At 41.0% G+C, this 19625-nt stretch overlaps 1 protein-coding gene across 4 annotated transcripts in view; it reads right to left on the bottom strand.

Moving 5' to 3' along the window:
* LOC140490928 (A disintegrin and metalloproteinase with thrombospondin motifs 3-like) overlaps window positions 1–19625 on the bottom strand; it is a 257036-nt gene that overhangs the window by 33566 nt on the left and 203845 nt on the right. For all 4 annotated transcript variants that reach the window (XR_011963229.1, XR_011963230.1, XM_072589151.1 and 1 more), the window contains 6 exons: window positions 18886–18999; window positions 16644–16789; window positions 15183–15358; window positions 14957–15090; window positions 7548–7671; window positions 3298–3378 (listed from right to left, as the gene is read on the bottom strand). Coding sequence is in view for 2 of the 4 variants with exons in the window: in XM_072589151.1 (XP_072445252.1) it covers window positions 3298–3378; window positions 7548–7671; window positions 14957–15090; window positions 15183–15358; window positions 16644–16789; window positions 18886–18999 (775 nt within the window). In the remaining 2 variants the exon portion in view is untranslated. The remainder of the gene's footprint in view (window positions 1–3297; window positions 3379–7547; window positions 7672–14956; window positions 15091–15182; window positions 15359–16643; window positions 16790–18885; window positions 19000–19625) is intronic.

The raw sequence follows: 19625 nt of genomic DNA, 5'->3' as shown, positions 1-19625 counted from the left end.
CATTGGTTAGGCCACTTTTGGAATATTGTGTGCAATTCTAGTCTCCCTGCTATAGTTGTTGTGATGTTGTGAAACTTGAAAAGGTTCAGAAAATATTTACAAGGATATCGCCAGGGTTGGAGGATTTGAGCTAGAGGGAAAGGCTGAATAGACTGGGGCTGTTTTCCCTTCAGCGTTGGAGGCTGAGGGGTGACCTTATGGAAGTTTAGAAAATCATGAGGGGTACAGATAGCCAAGGTCTTTTCCCTGGGGTGGGGGAATCAAAAACCAGAAGGCACAGTGTTAAGGTGAGAGAGGGAAGTTTTAAAAGGGACCTAAGGGGCAACTTTTTCACGCAGGAGATGGTGCATGTATGGAATGAGCTGCCAGAGGAAGTGATGGGGTCTGGTACACGTATTACATTTAAAAAGCATCTGACTGGGTATATGAATAGGAAGGGTTTAGAGGGATATGGGCCAAATGGTGGCAAATGGGACTAGATTCGTTTAGGATATCTGGTCAGCATGAATGAGTTAGACAGAAGGGTATGCTTCCATGCTGTACATCTCTATGACTAATGGGTATGATTGTCCACTGAGGTAATTCTGTGTCACTGGTCATGGGTTCTGTGGGTCCTTGTGTGGTTTATGAGCCCAATCCTAGAACACCATCTTCAACCACACATTTGGAGATATTTCCTCGAGGTGGAATTTGAGCATGAGGTCATTGGCATTCCTTTCTCCAGTTCCCTTTCCATCCTTCCTCTAGCTGATGGGTGTTCTCATGGACCTCTGTTCCTTCATACAAAAGTTTCCTACTAGTGAGTTTCTTCTCAATGAGAAACACAAATAGAAGCTGCTGGAAAAACTCAGCAGATCTGGCAGCATCTGAGGAGAGAAATCAGTGTTAACGTTTTGGGTCCAATGATCCTTCCTCAGAGATGGATGAGTGACCTCTTCTGAATGAGAGTCTCCCAATTGTTGACATCTATGTTGCACTTCTTGAGGGATGTCTTTGAATTGCTTCTTCTGTCCTCTTGAGCAAGAGACCTCCTTGAGCTGAGTGAAGATGATTTGCTTTGGCAGTTTTGATCTTAGGCATTCTGAGCATGCGGACAGCCCAGTGGAATTAGTTTTGGATGGTCATGGCCCAATGCTATGCTATTAGCTGCTTCAAGGATATTTATGTTAGTATGCCTGCCCTCTCATCTGATGAGGAGAATCCATCTCAAACATCATCGATGGGTCTCGAGTTGGTGTCTACACATTGTCCACATTTCAGAGACAATGTCCACACCACTGGGAAGCTTGTTGAGCATGGAGAAAAGGCTGGGAGTGATAGCACATCCCTGCTTGATTCCTTAATTGACCTCAAACAATTCTGTCACATTACTATTCTGAACAATGACTCTGCTTCTCTCTCCACTGATGCTAATAGACCTGCTGACATTTTCCAACACATTCTGTTTTTATTTCCAATCTTCAGCATCTCCAGTATTCTTCTTGCATTCCTGACTCAGCCATTCCCGATTAAACGGGGTCTATCCCAAATCCATTTCTATGCCCATCTATACTATACCCAAGCTCTCTCTGCCTGTCCCAAATCCAGCTCTCTGTTCATCTGTTCCAGACACAAACTCTGTTCACCTGCCCCAAACATAAACATTGTCCATCTGTCTCAAACCCAGATCTCTGCTAACCTCATCTAGACTCTAGCTCTCTGTCCACTTATATTTTGGGCAGCACGGTGGCACAGTGGTTAGCACTGCTGCCTCACAGCGCCAGAGACCCGGGTTCAATTCCCGCCTCAGGCGACTGACTGTGTGGAGTTTGCACGTTCTCCCCGTGTCTGTGTGGGTTTCCTCCGGGTGCTCCGGTTTCCTCCCACAGTCCAAAGATGTGCAGGTCAGGTGAATTGGCCATGCTAAATTACCCGTAGTGTTAGGTAAGGGGTAAATGTAGGGGTATGGGTGGGGTGCACTTCAGCGGGTCGGTGTGGACTTGTTGGGCCGAAGGGCCTGTTTCCACACTGTAATGAAATCGAAATCTAATCTAAAATTCAAGCTGAGCTCTCTGTCCTCGTGTTCCAGATCAGAGTTCCTCCTCTGTCTGTATATTCTGTCCTCCTGTTCCAGATCTGAGCTCTGTGGTAACCTGTCCTAAACCAATGTGAGCTCCCCCCCTGCCACTTTCAAATCTAAGACTGGGCTAGCTTTTCTGCTTGAAATGATTGTTGATACAGTTTCTTTGGATTGGCATTGCCCCATGGCAAACAAAACTGCTCAGCTTGACCGTCGTCTTGTAGGGAGCACTCAGTTTGAACTGACTTAGCTAATCTAAGGAACAGCAATGGAATAATACCTGCTAGGAAGGAGATTTCTATCAGAAACTGAACATGCGTAGAATGGAGTGGAGTGAGGTGAGCTCTACCTGTTATATAATTTCCAAGTCAGCAATTCTAGGCTTTAGGATGAATAATGGGCATGTGAGCAAGATAAAGTAGTTCTTAAAATTGTACCCCAGCAAGGAGACATCGCCTTCAGGAGAAAAACAGGAGACAAGGAATGGAGATAGTGTTACTTTGTGTTTCAGCACAGATGTCAAAAAGTGTGGTGCTGGAAAAACACAGTGGGTCAGGCAGCATCCGAGGAGCAGGAGCAGGAGCAGTGTTTTAGCCATAAGCCCTTCATCGGGAATGTTTGAATTCCAGAGGAAGAGCTTATGCCTGAAATGTCGATTCTCCTGCTCCTTGGATGTGTTTTTCCAGCACCACACTTCTTGACTCTGATTCCCAGCACCTGCAGTCCTTACTTTCTTGGTTCAGCACAGGTGGACTTCTGGGGCAGTCTCAGCCCAGCAATATGCTGTCTTTGTGTAAGGTCCTTGTCAAATTCTCGACCACCACATCATTGAAGTACTTCAATATTATATGCAACAGGCATGCTAATGAAAACAAGCTATCTTTAATTCAAGTAAACTGGCTCAAAGTTACTTCTGAAGCTGAACCTTGACAATTGGGAATACATATCAGGAATTTAAATGTAATCCACCACAGATTTTCCGTCCAAACTTGAAAAATCATATGAGCACAAATGGATGAAGTCTTGAAACCATTCTATACAAGTAGAAATCTACACTAAGTGTGTATTTCGTACAATGAGCGCTGCACAGTTCAGAAGAAGGAGGCTTTGCACTCTTTGTATGTGTGTTAGTTACCATTAGGAGATCTTTGCAATAGGAATGAGTGCATTCAGATACAGTGCTTAAAATGTAACCGATGCTGAGCAATCTTGTCAAGCATTGGCAGGTTAGTACTTACCAAGAATGTGAGGAGAAACCTCGTCTTCTTGGATGAACACATGTCTAGAACCAGATGGGATCTCAAACATCTTTAAGTAGCCTTTTGCATGTGTTAAGGTCAATGACAGAAGCAAAAAGAAAGAAAACATAGTGGTGATTACTACAGCATCCTAGTGAAAGGTTGATTCGAAGTAGGCATCAAAACGCTCATATACATTTTGCAAATTCTGGTTAAAATTGTCAATCAGGCTTGTGACATGCTCCACACATACACACAGGTCAAACCTTACTCTGTGACCAGGAGGAATAACATTGTACGTGCTTGTCACAAGGTCCGTTGACTGTTCAGCTTGTGATGTGATGACTTACTGGCCCTGAATGATCACCAAGCCTGCAAATGGACTGAATGAAGAGCACTGTTGCAAAATGAATGCTCTGATGCCCCTTCCTTTGCTCCTCGTGATTACTTACCAAAAAGAACTCTCGAGTGCCTTGATTCAGAGATATCAAGGTTTCTAGCTCCCTTGGGCAAAATGAATCGTCTTCTCGTTCGCCCTTAAATACAATGGTTTTGTCAGTTTTACTGGAAACTGCTCCCCTTTCTTTGTCAAATAACATGAAAGTTATGCAAAACAAAGTAACTCAGAATCAAATGGGAAGAATTAATACTGCATGTACCCAGTGGAGGACACCAGACACAGTTATTTGAAGATGGGAAATCATTGTCACGGTGGCTCAGTGGTTAGCACTGATGCCTCATAGTGCCAGGGTCCCAGGTTTGATTCCAGCCTCGGGTGACTGTCTGTGTGGAGTTTGCACATTCTCCCCGTGTCTGTGTGGGTTTCCTCCGGGTGCTCCGGTTTCCTCCCACAGTCCAAAGATGTGCAGGTCAGGTGAATTGCCCAGGCTAAATTGCCCATAGTATTAGGTGCATTAGCCAAAGGGAAATGGGTCCGGGTGGGTTACTCTTCGGAGGGTTGATGTGGACTTGTTGGGCCGAAGGGCCTGTTTCCACACTGTAAGGAATCTAATCTAAAAAAAACTGAAAACACGATTGTGAGAAATGTCCAGCTCAGGCCAAACTGGATACTTGCAAACATGTTTTTCCAAATTCATTTTGGTATCTCTTGCTTAACTTTTGACCTATTGAAAAGGTTTGGGTAATGGTTAGCTGCAGCACAGTCACCACAATTATCCATTAAAACAGCCATTTCTAAACCTTGGTGGCTTCCTTCTTACCAACATACACAAAATTCTCTTTAATGTATCTTTTATAATGTAATAATTATAGAAACAAACAACAATTGTAGGATTTTTAAGTTCTGAAAGTATAGTGTTGGCTTGTCGCTGCCTTGGCTCAAGATCCAAGTCTTGCAAACCAGGCACAGTTACTCCAACTTGTCCAGAGAGAGCTGTTATTATCACACGTGCCTTCATTAAATACTTTTTAACAAAGTTATTAAAAGCCAGACTTCAAGCAAGATCTACAAGAGGGATAAGCAATCCTATCTGTCTCTGTAAAAGTTATCATTGTTTTGAAACTTTTCCCAAATAGATTCATCCAGTGTTGCAACATTAGCCAGATGTCAAGTCACTGATGAGTTAAACAGATAACGGAGGTTATCATTTCTGAAAAACTGTTCTGTAATGTTCCCAATTGAAAGGGAATTGTATGAGAAACAAATTGCCACGTTATCAGCTCATTTAAAAAACTAGGAACAGAATTAAGCACTTCATAAAAGCACTTCAAAATTTGCTTTCCCATTTGATATGTTCAAGGCTGAACTTTTATATTGTCTGATTTCCTAAAATGTTCACAAATAGTTCACAAATCGCCATCAAGGTCAGTACCAACAATCCCAATGCATGCATGAGTAAGGATGATTTTAATTTCATTAGTGCATAAGTAATATCAGGTCATGAGGATGTGATAACACCGGTGACAGTCGGGAGGATTTCCCTCAGACAGGTCAGATTGTGGAACACCCTGTCACAGGGGAGGGTACGGGCTGTGGGGCTGATGTCGGGTTCCAGATGGACAGGGGTCAGAATTCTGTCTCCGTTCTTGCTCCAGAGGACACTGAATAAGGAACCTTAAAGAGAGGCTACAATATATAGTGAGGTTCACTATTCCTAAATCAGCATAACATAGATGCACTAAAACAAAGGCTTTGTTATAACTAGCTGAATGGCTTCACTGCAAGCCTGAGGAGATGTTGAAGACTGTCAACATCAGTTGCAATCTGCATTGAATTTGTCTGAAGATGGGGAACCCTTCAGTAAGAGAGATATAGGATTGGAAAAAAGAAAAAAAGGTTGGTTTATGATAGATACTGAAGCCTCAAAACAGCAGAAACCCACGAGAGTCCAGATTGTGCAAGAAGAAACTTTAAAAAGATATTAGGAAAGCATAAAGGAGACATGAAAGATTAATGGCAGGAGCCTTTGGGGAAGGCTGGTCAGATGGGCTGATGGTTACAAATGGAACTTTATCAGAATAAATGTGAGGTGACTTGGGCAAGGCAAACAAGGCAAGGAATACATGCTGGGGAACCTGGGGAACTTGGTACACATATCCATCAGTCCATTAAGGTAGCTGGACAGGTAGATAAAGTGGTTAAGAAGGCATTTGGCATATTTGCCTTTATTAGCTGAAGCATAGGGGTTTAAGAGCAAAGAGGTAATGCTGGAATGGTATAAAATGTTGGTTAGGTCGCAAATAGAGTATTGTGTGCAGGTCTGGATTCCACAATATAGGAGGGATGTGATTGCAGAGGAGATTTATCAGGATGTTGCCTGTGCTGGAGAGTTTTAGTTCGGAAAAGACATTGGACAGACTGGGGGTTGTTGTCCTTGGAGCACAGCAGACAAGGTGGGGGGATGGGGGCCATGACTGAGATGTATAAAGTAATGTGGGGACAGAGTAAATAGGAAGAAGCTTTTCTTCTTGGTGGAGGGACCAAACTCTGGGGGCACAGATTTAAGGTAAAAGGGAGGCAGGTTAGAGGAGGTGAGAAAAACTGTTTTCCCACGGAGGGCGGGAGGAATCTGGAAATCACCACCTGGAAACGTGGTCAAGACAGCCACCCACACAGAAGGGAAGAGGTGTTTAGACACAGAGTTGCAATTGCCAAGGCATACGAGGCTATGGGCCGAGTGCTGGAAAATGGGATTAGATTAGAATAATTGGATGGGCCTTTTCACTGGCAGAGACTCAATGGGCTGAAGGGCTTTTTGATGTGATGTAGAATTTTATGACTCAATTCTGGCCCCTTGACCATACAAAGATTGTATGTGTGCAGCACTAGTCGGTCACATGAATTGCAATGCATGTGAACAGCAGCAGTTCATAAGAACTGCAGTTCTGTTATATCCTCTTGTATTCATAATGGTCAATGCAGTTACGGAGACCCACAAGGATTACATGGGAATGAATTAAGTGGGTTGACAGTTCTATATCTGGAAACGTTAACTTTCTACTTGCCTCATGCCATTAATTCTGGATATGCATTGATGCAGGAATAAAAGTAGTTGATTAGGCTGATATGGAAGAGTTGTCAACCTACTGAAATACAACATGGATCTGAGCAGAAAGGTAAAAGATGTTAATGCCACAATGGGAACGTGTAACCAGCCCATAAGGTAAAATACCTCTGATAGAATCAAATGAAGGTGCAGAAGGGAGGGGGGGGGGGGAAGTACATTTCATTTGTAGGGAACTGGGGACATTGTAGAAATTCTCTCTGCTCAACTCAACTGAGGTAGTCCCTTTGCAACCACCCAGTTTGAGCTAATTTCCTCTGGCATGGTTTGTAATTGTGTAACAACATTTTCATTGTGCATTATGCACAGGAGAGGTTTGCCCAAATGGCATTAAAGAAATAACTTAGATTAACTGCTGCCTCAGAAACAGACTAAGCTGCCCCCTATCCCATAGATTACAGCATGTTTTACAAACTAGTGAACATTGCAATAACCCTGTACATCGCATGTATTTCACAAGTCCACTCCGGAAGCTCTGATCAGCCACCAGAAGACGGGGGGAAAATCCCAATTTACATGATTCAGTTGATCTTCTACTAAAGTTTATGGAGCTGAGAACTATTCCTGAAAGATATTCCAATCATATTTCTCTAACATAGGTCAGGGTGGATTATAATCAGCAGTAACTTCCATAGGAGATTGCAAAAAAACACTCCTGGAAATTCTCATGCAATATTTCAACCATACTTTAAAGACAAAGTTCAGTATAAATCAGAGTTTTCCTACCCGACTTCTTTGGTGTTCTGGTAAATGTTCCTTTCACTGTTCTGCAGTGGGAATTGTCCCCACCACACACTCCACATTTGTCATCCACTTTGTTTGAGCCAATTTCTTTATCGCATCCCACTTTCTGTGAACATAAAACTTTAATCAACACCACAGTAATATGCAGTTCTAAAATAGAATAAGTTACAGGAATACTGGGGACAGGTACTGATTGATCACTTTTCCAGCCTACTTCAGGCATTTAATAAGAACTTACCATCTTTGCCTCATTTTAGCAGGCTCAGGGAGAGAAATCATTGGCTCTTGGTTTTTCCCTGTTACTGGGTCTTCTACAATCATAGAATCCCTACAGCTTGGAAGCAAGCCATTTAGCCCATTAAGTCCACACCAACCATCCAAACAGCATCCCAGCCAGTCCCAGCTCTTCCCTTTTTGCCCTGCATTTCCTATGCTTAACCCATCTAGCCTGCACTTCCCTGGTCACTATGGACAATCGAGCACGGCCGATCCACCTAAGGTGCACATCTTCAGACTGGGGGAGGAAACCAAAGCATCCGGAGGAAACCCACGCAGACACAGGGAGAATGTGTAAACTCCACACAGACAGTCGCCTGAGGGTGGAATTGAACCCTGGTCCCTGGATCTGTGAGGTGGCAGTGCTAACTACTGAACCACTGTGCTGCCCCAAACCTGCCCACTTTAAACCCCCAAGAGTTTCTGTTGAGGGACTTTGCAATGTGTTTTGGGTCTGATAGAATAACAGAGGATGGAGAGAGGACAGTCAGCCAATCAAGGCTTTATCAGTTCTTTCAAAGACAAACCCAATCTGTCCTCCCACTGCACACCCACCCAATCCTTACCTTTTCTGCCCTCCAAATATTTAGCCAAGTCCTTTTGACCACTAATTTGAATCTGGATCCACTTCAATTTCATGGAGGGAGGGAATTCAAGTCCTGACCACTATTTGTGTAAAGGTTTACTCCCATGTTGCCTCTGGTTCTTTTTCATGTAAATGAAGTTAGATCTGCGTCATTTGCTTATTGGTCCTTCTTCAGTCTTTGGAATCAGTTGCTACTTATTCCTTCTAAAATCTATGTAATTTTAGCTAACCTCAAAAAAAATCCTGGAGGCTCTTGACTCTCAAGACAGCAACCTCAACTTCACTGTAATAAAGACTACAAATGCTGGAGATCGGAAATAAACATTGAGTGTGCTGGAGAAACTCAGCAGATCTGGAATCATGTGCGGAGAGAGGAACAGAGTTAATGCTCCAAATCTGGTATGACTACACTTCACAAATAAATGCCTTTCCAAAGATCCCCATATTGAGAAAATTTTATTTTAAGCATACAATAAAACGGTGAGCTGGTGATAATGAAATCCTCACCTACTATAGCCTTTGGATTTCCAAAGCAGAATATAATTCCGTAGCATACTAGTTGGTAATTATATCAGCTCTAATCATAATTATGAATCATCTTTGCCAATTATATTAAGTGTAGGAAGAATAGGGAACCAGATATTGCGATGAGATGATCTTTTAAACTTTTCATTTTATATGAGGAAACTGACATTACATCAAGACCTTTTGATAATTACTGATGTGATTGATTCTTGAGTATTAGTTGTCACTACTAATGTGACAAATTAATGAGGTGCCTCTACTCAAAACCAGTAAAATCTTTCAATTGATTTACAATGTAATTTTGTCTTGCCTCCACTAAATGCCAAAACAAAGCAAGAGATTTTATAATCAAAGTAATATCAATGATTCTATTTAATTTTCCCAATTTATGTTGTTTCAACCTAATGTTGGTCAGTTAAAAGGGCCGGTATTAATGTTTAGTGTCAAGGGTTGTTTCATGGCATGATTGCTGATTGGCACTGCTTGAGAGCAGCCCATTGACCATCCCAAGTTCTGACCCTCCTAGTTGCTGGTTAACTCTCCAGTGTCCAACATTCTCACTCTCTGGCTGACTACTTGGATCACCAGTTCTTCTGGTCATTGGCAGACCCTCCCTCTGGTTCACCTTCACCAACACTCCCATTCGCTGATCCTCCTGTTCACTGACTGGCTCTCAATCTCCAGCTTATCTCCACAACCCTTCAATGTGCACCTTGCTCTCCATTCAATACTGCTGTTCCTGCCTCTCACCAATCATATCCTGAGACCTCACATACTGATAGTTTGGGAGAGGGTGGCAATGAGCAGGAGAGGCAGGGATTCACTAATATAGAGTATTTCAATTAACCAAGTGTATTTTTCCAAGTGACTTTTTGGGGGAGAAAAGTCTAAAACATTGCAACAGTTTCTCACAATCTACTCTGTCTAGACCTCTCACTATTTTGAATCTCTACAAAATCTTTTTTAGTCTTCTTTTTCTCCAAAGAAAACAGTCCTAAAATTTCCAATCTGTCTTCAAAATAGAAGCACCTCATTCCTGGGATCATACCTGGAACCTTTTCTGCTCTCTCTCCAATCTCTTCATATCCTTCAAAAAGTGCAGTGCCCAGTACTGTATGCAATGCTCAAGGTGAAGCCAGTGTTTTGAACAAGTCAACATAACCTCCTTATTTTAGACTCTATGTCTCTATTAATAAATCCTTATGCTGTTTCATTTATTAGCTGCTGTCTCAACCTGTCCTGCCACCTTCAATGACTTATCACATATTCATTCAGGTCCCCCTGCTCCTGTAACCCCTTTAATTTATATTGCCTCTCTGTGATCTACCAACCAAAATGAATCAGTTCATCATTTTGCGTAGTGAAATGCATCTGTCACAGCTCCCCCCATTCCATTAATGTTTCAATATCCTTTTGAATATCTACTCTCTCCTCCTTACAGTTCACAATGAAACCAGGTTTTGTGTGATTCACAAACTTTGAAATTGTGCCTAAGGTCTTAGTCATTGATATATATCAAGAAAAGCTTCAAATAGTGACCGATGGAGAACTCCATTAGACATCTTGCTGCATCTGAAAATTAACCATTATTTTGTTTTTATTAACTCACAGGATGTGGACATCACTAGCTAGTTCAGCATTCATTGCCCATCCCTAATTGTCCTAAGGGCATTTAAGAGCCAACCACACTGCTATGGATCTTAAGTCACACATAGACCAGGTAAGGATGGCAGGTTTTCTTTTTCTCTAAAGGACATGTGAACTATATAGGTTTCTCCAAGAATTGGCAATACATTATTAATTATCAGTAGGTACTTAACTCCAGATTTTTTATTCAATTCAAATTCCACCATGGCAGGATTTGAACTTGGGACCCCAGAACACTACCCAGGTCTCTGGCTTAACAGTCCAGCGCTAATACCATGAGGCCACCGCCTGCCCAACTTCACAACACTCAATTTCATATCCATGTTGTTATTGTCCTTTGTATCTGATGAGCTATCGTTTTGTTTGTAAGTGTTGTGTAGCATTGAATCAAATGTCTTTGGAAGTTCATGTACCAATACGACACTCAACCGTAACAATGTTACACTCATCAACCTGTTACCTCTGCAAAAAAATTCCAATACGTTAGTTGAACATGATTTTCTCTTTTCATTCATTTCATTCATATTTACATAGGAAAATCATGCTGGCTGTCCTTAATAACCCACAAGTACCCAAGAGACTCTTACTTTTGTGACGAATGATTCTAAGTAGAAGACAATCTAACACTGGAGTGAAACCTCCTGATCTGAGTTGCTAGGCTTATCTTTAAACCTTGTTCAAAGAAAGGTTGTGATGTGCACAATTCTTCAAGCCTCCAGCACCACCCCTAAATCTAAAGACTTCTGGAAAATTAGGATGACTGCCTCTGCAATTTCCACTTGCACTTCCCTCCATATCCTTGGATAGATCCAGTACTGTCCTGGTGACTTCTCTGCTTTCAGTGCTATCTAATAGCTCCTCCTTCTCAAATTTAAATCCTGTATCCAAACTCCCTCCCCTGCCTTGATGGACTGGGTAGCATCTTCTTCCTTGATAATGATGGATGCAAAGAATTCTGTAACTTCAGCCATGCTCTCTGCCTCTGTGTGTAAATTTACTTTCAGATCCCTCATTATTCCTAGTTTTACTTTCACCATCCTTTTTTTGCAGTTACTGAAGACTTAGGGATTTGCTTTTACGTTAGCTACCGACCTGAAACTTCCATGCTTAGCCTGATTCTACCTAACATCACCTATAAGCATGTTTTTTTCTTCAGATTCTACATTTTTATTTCCATCCAGACAGCTGTCATCTTTTGCCTTCCCTTTCCCTTTTGAGGTAACACACGCAAGTCTGAAATAACTCAGCTCTGAAGGTAGCCCATTGTTCAGCCATCATCCTTCCTACCAACCTCTGCCTCTGATTTATTCAGTCCAGATACTGTCCTTGTAAACTCACTCTGAGTAAATTTAAAATAGAAGTTGATGAAGTTTTCCTCATCAACGTAAAGTGTTAAGGAGAAAGTCTGGGCAAACAGCATTGAAGTGTTTGATCAGCCATGATCATATAAAATGGCAGACCAAGTTTGATGGGTTGAATGGCCTACACATGTTCTTATGTTTCCATGTCCCTATTCTCCCATTTGAATTTAGCTTTCCCAATTAATAATTTTATTCTGGATCATGCTTTGTCAGCCTAGGATAGTGACCACTATGTCCTAAATGCTATGTTAGGATGTTGCCCCTTTAACAAGGTTATTCTCTGTCCTTGCTGTTTTTAAGAGAGGCCATAAAGCCCATTATATTTGTACTATTAAACATATTATATTGCCTTTGCTGGTCCCACTTTCCAGCACTTGGCCTAAAGCTTTTAATGTATGACCCTTCAGGTACTCATCCAATTACTTTTTAAAAGTTATGAGGTTACCACCTCAACCATCCTCCCAGATGCATTACAGATTCCCACTAACCTCTGGACCAAAGTCGTTTTCTTTAATTCCTACCCTAGACCCCCTGCCTTTCACTTTAAAAGTGTGCCCCTTGTTGGTGACACTTCAACTAAGGGCAACAGCTGCTTTCTATCCACCCTGTCCCTCCCATTCATAATCCTATACACCACCATCAGGTGTCCCCTTAAACTTCTCTGCTCTACAGAAAAGAACTTGAGCTTATCCAGCTCCTCTTCATAACCGAAATATTGTATCTCAGGCAACTTCCTGGTGAATCTCCTCTGCATCCCCTCCAGTGTGATCATTTACTTCCTGTTGAGCAGTGACTAGAACTGCAGACAGTATGACAGCTGTGGTCTAACCTAACCAATGTTTTATACAGCTCAATGCAGACTCCCTGTTCTTATAACCTTTGTCTCAAGTGATAAAGGCAAGTGTCCCAGAGGCCTTCTTAACTACCTTATTAACCTGCCCTTCCATCTTCTGGGATTTGCGGACTAGCTCCCCAAGATCTCTCTGTTCCTGTGAGTTTCCTTGCATCTTGCCATTCATTGAGTACTCCCTTGTCTTGTTACTTCTTCCAAAGTGTATTACCTCACATTTGTCAGGTTTAAGTTCCATTTGCCACTAATCTGCCTATCAGACCGATTTGATTATATCTTCCTGTAACCTAAGAACTTCCTTCTCACTGTAAATCACCCGGTTAATCTTTGTGCTATTCACAAACGTATCATTCATCCAACATTCTCATGTATATCATTGATTAATGTCACAAACATGTACAGCTAGAGTCGAACAAAACAGCATAATTATTAATGCAACGTAGATCTGCTTATAGTGCTGTGGTAGTGTGATTAGGGAGTGACCTCCTGTAAAAATGTGCTTCTTATTTCAGATCACAGCACATGAATAAGCTGTATAGATCAGAACTTCCCACATTCCATTCTCAATCTATATTCAGAGGATATGTATAGACTTTGGATATTTATTTGCTTTGTTTGATCATGATTTAATTGGTCTGGCAAAGTCCTTGCTGCTTGTTGCCAAATTAATTTCAGGAATTTAGTGCTACATGAACTCAATTTTGCTCCATCCATTCAAAAAGTGAAATTTCTCATTCACCTATTCTCTCTGTGCTCTCGTCTAATCTATGAAAATCTTGTATAGAGCTCAAAGTTATACACTACCTGAAAATGTCGAATCTGTACCATGTATGTACAAGTCAAAGTTATACCACATATACAAAGCTCAAATTTGTGCAATTTCTTTTCCAATCAATCATTCATAATCACTTCACAGCACAAATTGCTCGGCATTGTTGTCCTGAGAAGGCTGTGGTAATTTCCTTCTGCTTGAAATAACTGATTGGGTTTGTTAGGCAATTTCAGAGAATTGTTAAGAGTCAACCACATCGATACAGAGCTGCAGTCACATAGAGGTTATTACCAGTAAAGGTATGGGTTTACAATTTTCAAGTTAATCAGCTGGGATTTTGCAACAGTTGACAGCTTTATCATAATTTCAGGGTCAATATAAGCCTTTTTATTTTCTAAAAACTGACTTCAACTTCTCAAACTGCCATTGTTGGACTTGGATTATTGGTTCAGACTGTAAGGTTACTTGTTCAGCAAAATAATGATTATGTATTCCTTAAATGCCAGAATCAAAGCTTTGATTGTTCATTCAGTGTCCTAGAAATGTTCTGTGTAAATGAAATCTTCTTTTGATATATAATTTAGATTGTTAAATCTTAAGTATGTGATTGGTCGAAATAATGTTTCTTTATTTTTCTTAACACACTTTTTGTAACTTCTGTTAGGTTTTTAATAACTCTCTCTAGGTTATTTCAAAAACTACTCCCCACTCTCTTTGGATTTCATTGTAATGAATGTTCCTCATTGTTGGTCTTGACTCAGTCACTGTAGATCTGTCCCCATGTATTCATCCCTGCCAGGAGACAAATCCTGGACAATTTTGTAGAAGTAAGTGAGCTTTAGCAAGCAGCACTACTGACACTGACAGAGACTTTGAAAACCAGTCTGACTCGATCTTAAAACATTTGAACTTTTTTCAGCCCGAGCATCCAGTTGCTTGATGACAATGAGAAAGTGGAATAATGCATGAAGCTCAAGAAACATTTATATGTTGTAGGAAGGTTATGGCAGAAGAATGAACCTTAGAGTGAGAATCGTTGACTTTCTCGCCCTATCTTGAAACAGTGAATTGACTGTAAAATTTTTAAGAATAATTGAAGAAACAAATGTATCCTTGAATTTCAAACATGATTCATTGCTGGGAATCATTGCTTTCACCACAGAAATTGCACTCCCACTATATTTGGATCAGAAATTTGACTGGAACATAGTTGTACTGTATGTAAGGCTGACACCCTTTGTGAGCTAGACCATTGAAATACCAGATCATGGAATCATCTTTCGTAGAGCAGCTGAACACGTGTGATATTGGAGCTAACTAGATGGTGAAAATTTCCACGCAATAATTTGGAACAAGTTGCTAATTTTTACTTACCACACATTCACCTCTTACACAGATGCTGTATGGATCTTTATAGGAACAACGAGTACCATCATGGACTAATTGTTTCATGTAGACAACTCCTCCCATTTCCTTGGATTGGCAGTAGAGATGGCATCTTTTTATTGCTATTAAAAACACAAAATGGTTTTGTTGCTTCAAGTCTATTTGCAACTTGGAAATTGCTTTTATGAGTACAAAGCTTCAGTGCTTTACTCACAGTCAGGATGCTCATATGGAAGCCAGTGGTGTTTAGCATTCTGATATTCATAGTATGAATTACGTTGCTGACACTGCTGTGCTCGGAAATCTTCAAAATGACGTGGGCAATCTTCTTTGTTACACAGTTGGTATTCATAGTTTACACCAGGACAATCCTGACCACCATTTGCAGGCCTGAGTTGCAACAAAGCAGTAACATTACTATAATCTTTAACCAAGCATCTAATGTCTTACACAAAGAAAGATAGTCATCATATAACACTAATCACCAAATCAATTGATTAACCTTTTATGATTTTCTGACAATTTGAGATCATCATTCACAAGCCTGTGTCATTGATGATTTTGCCAGTAGAATTTGTTTTGGAGCCTTCGTTATTCACTTTCTATGGCATAATATGTAAGGAAATAGAAAGCAGACTTTTTTTTTGTATGGTGACTGACTGGAAACTATTCACAGTCAATGGGATCTGAACACATCTGGCATATTTTGTGCTGTTAGCTCTCTCAATTGTTTAGCCCACTTACAACAGAGGTTAACAAGATATTTGATTACTAAATGAATTAAGGGATTATGAGGATATTGGATGAAGGTGAAGGTGAGGTAGAGGGATGGAGCAGGATCCAAAGGCCAAATGGTGTATTTTTTTCTTCTTCTAACCCCACACTATTCAATCAAGTTCAGATACTGAATTGCATTTGTAATTGTACCAAGTGGACATCTATCTAAAGCAACCTTTACTAATTTCAACCCTCCTCAATAAAACATTAAAAAGATTAACACTGTACCCAAAAGCCCCTGGCAATACTTTAGTTTGCTGTTTTACAATGAGTCTCCTTATAACATTTTTCACTCCACCCAGGGCACTGGGTCTGCCATCTTCCTCCCTGGTTTCAAAAAAACACTCTTTATTGGAATGTACTTTGGGTTCCTTCCCCTAATTCTATTACTGCCCATCTGTTGAGACATGATTCATTGTATAATGACCACATACCTTCAATTTTACCATCAATTGCACTGCCTTCCCACAGCTCAGCTGAAACTGGCTAATTCAGCATACTCTAGAAATTGAACACAGTTGTTCAGGCCACTGGAATGCTGAAATACTTTTTTAAAGTAAATTGAAGTAGTTAACTTAAAAAAAATTGCATTAATTTTTCAAATGCATGTTGCTGGCAAATAACCACGGACACATACAGAACACGAGGAGGGTTTTCAGCTCATTGTACGTCTACTGGTGATTACGAAAGCCATCCAATTAGTGTAGGCTTCCCCTGTTCTTTCTCCACATCCTTGAACCCTGATCCTTCTTATGGGTTTATGAGCACCATAACTATTACAGCATTAGAACATTTCTCTGCAACTACTTTGTCATGGGAAGAACATATCGCAGAATAACAGCATGTAGTTCACACGATGCCCCTAATAGAAGCATTGATCAATGCCGAAGCCACTTACGCTGGGTTATTGCACTGTCGGGTTCGAAAGCGGACACCAGAGCCACAGGTTCGAGAGCAGGACCCAAGTTTGCTCCAAGGACCCCAACTGCCGTCCACCTTTACCTGCTCTGAAGTCTTCCATAAACAGTGACCCTGGTAGCACCACTGATAATTCAAATCAAACACACACAAAACAATGCAAACTATTAGCCTTATTGATGGTCTCAGTATGAATATTAGCACGTAATTAATTCATAACACATTATGACACTTGATTGTACATTAGTGTAGCATTATTGCACACTTAAACTGGGATCACATTGCTTCACAATTGGTGTCTTGTCAGATAGTTCATTATTTTATGAACGGTATCTTCTTATATTGCACATTATTTCAAATAATGTGCAAGTACAGTGACAGAGATTTGTTACATGAACTATAAGTATACATTGTTATAGCACTATCACATTAAGGGTTTGAGTTATAGGGTGAGGCTGAGTAGGGTAGGCCCTTTTCTCCCTGGAGGGTTGGAACCTGAGGGGTGACCTATTGTGGTTTATAAAATCATGGGGGGCATGGATAGGGTGAACACACAAGGTCCTTTCCCTACGGTAGGGAAGTGCAAAACTAGAGAGCATAGCTTTAAGGTGTGAGGGGAAAGATTTAAAAAGGAGCTAAGGAATAACTTTTCATGAAGAGGGTAGTGCATATTTGGAACAAACTGCCACAGAAAGTGATGGAGGCTGGTACAATTACAACATTTAAAAGGCACCTGGATGGGTATATGACTAGAAAAGGTTTAGAGGGATATGGGCCAAATGCTGGCAAATGGGACTAGGTCAGATTGGAATGTCGGGTCGGCATGGTCAAGTTGGACTGAAGTGTCTGTTTCTGTGCTATATGACTTTATGACAACCAATAATTGCAAACCATTGATTTGGGAGTGGCATTCTACTGCTGACTCAGCAGACAAGCCTCATTTGAAAGTGCTCTGTTCAGCTCCAATTCTAGCTAGAGAAAGATCAGGTCAGAAAAAAAAAATCAGCTGGTTCAAATAACTGACTCAGTTGTCCATAATTTCAATCCAATTGTTTGCTTAAATCTGAGGCTCTCTAGCCCTTGCATCTCCCACACTACCTATGTTATAATATCAATCATCGATTTCATTTGTTTTGGGGGTGGCTTAGTTCTAAAGTACCAGTGCTTAAAATTTCCAATTTATGTCCTAACCTGTCTAACCTCTTGTACTCTGACTGGGTTTGAGATATTATTTATGAAGAATATTGGGACATTTCATGATATAGAGCCAGGTTGCTCAAGCACCTCAAGAAGATCTTCAGTAGATGCTGAGATAAGATGCTCAGCGTTGCCTAACAAAAAAGGCTTTATAGTGCAGGTACGTAGTTCCTTGAACGTGGAGTCGCAGATAGATAGGATAATGAAGAAGGCATTTGGTATGCTTGCCTTTATTGGTCAGTGCATTGAATATAGGTGTTAGGAGGTCATATTGTGGCTGTACAGGACATTGTTTAGGGCCACTTTGGAATATTGTGTGCAATTCTGGCCTCCCTCCTGTTGGAAGGATGTTGTGAAACTTGAAAGGGTTCAGAAAAGATTTACAAGGATGTTGCCAGGGTTTGGAATTTGAGAGAGGCTGAATAGGCTGGGGCTAATTTACCTGGAGCATCAAAGGCTGTGGGGCGACCTTATAAAAGTTTATAAACTCATGAGGGACATGAATAGGATGAATAGCCAAGGTCTTTTCTGGGATGGGAGAGTCCAGAACTAGAGGGCATAGTTTTAAAGTGAGAGGAGAAGGATTTAAAAGGGACCTCGGAAACAACCTTTTCACACAGAGGGTGGTACGTGTATGGAATGAACTACCAGAGGAAGTGATGGAGGCTGGTACAATTGCAACATTTAAAAGGCATCTTGATGGGTATATGAATAGGAAGAGTTTGGAGGGATAGGGGCTGGGTGTTGGCAGGTGGGACTAGATTGGTTTAGGATATCTGGTTGGCATGGGCGAGTTGGACTGAAGGGTCTGTTTCTGTGCTGTACATTTCTACGACACTATGACGCTCAATTTAGTGGCAGTGTTCTCATCTATTGCACTGATCATTAGTCCAGTTGGAGATATATTGCAGCTTCTTGACCATTCCTGAATCTGTAATCCATTCAGTCTAAGGTCTGGTATGCAATATGTCACTGCTTCAGTAATTTTCTCCAAAGGAAATAACAGTGTCTTCGAGCCAACTCACCTTTCCAGGGCCACATTCTGTTCCATCCAAAGGAGGCCCTTTCTTTGTCTTGCAGAAGAATGGGTTGTCAGGATGGCTGCACCATAGTTGCTTACACGGATGGAAGGTGCGAAACTGTACCCACACAAACATTCAGTTGGTTCTCATTCTTACCAAGAAATCTTTAACAATTAGCTGATTCATTCAAAATCAACAGACATTTGGTTTCCACATTTTAAAAGATGATGACAAATGTATTAAGTGATTTTATAAGTGCCATTGGGCAAACTCATAGGGCAGGACTGTAGGTCAGTCAAACAACGCATGGCCAATTAACTGCTCCAACTTACTGAGGAACAATACCAAGACTGAATTGGAAAAGCGTTCTAACAGAGTGTGGCTGATTCTGTGCCAAAAAACAGTAAATCTACTGAACACTAACATCAGGAGTAGAATGGAAATAGGGCTCTAATAATTGTTGGGCTGCTTTTCTGATACATGTGCCTGTCTCACTGGCCTCCATGCTAGAAATGTGCTGAAGTATGACATTACAGGTCTGATGTTATGACTTTGTTATTCTATATATGATATATTGGGAAGTGTGGATGTACAAAGGGATCTGTACACTAGTCAATGAAAGTAAGCAGTTGCAGCAAGCAGTTAGGAAGGCAAATGGTATGTTGGCCTTCAATGCAAGAGAATTTGCGTTCAGAAATAGGGATGTCTTACTACAGATATACAGGGCCTTGGTGAGACCATAT

The sequence above is a fragment of the Chiloscyllium punctatum genome, chromosome 2 (assembly GCF_047496795.1).
Source record: "Chiloscyllium punctatum isolate Juve2018m chromosome 2, sChiPun1.3, whole genome shotgun sequence".
Classification (NCBI taxonomy): domain Eukaryota; kingdom Metazoa; phylum Chordata; class Chondrichthyes; order Orectolobiformes; family Hemiscylliidae; genus Chiloscyllium; species Chiloscyllium punctatum.
The sequence above is the reverse complement of the archived record's forward strand: the minus strand, read 5'-3'. Positions and strand labels throughout refer to the sequence as shown.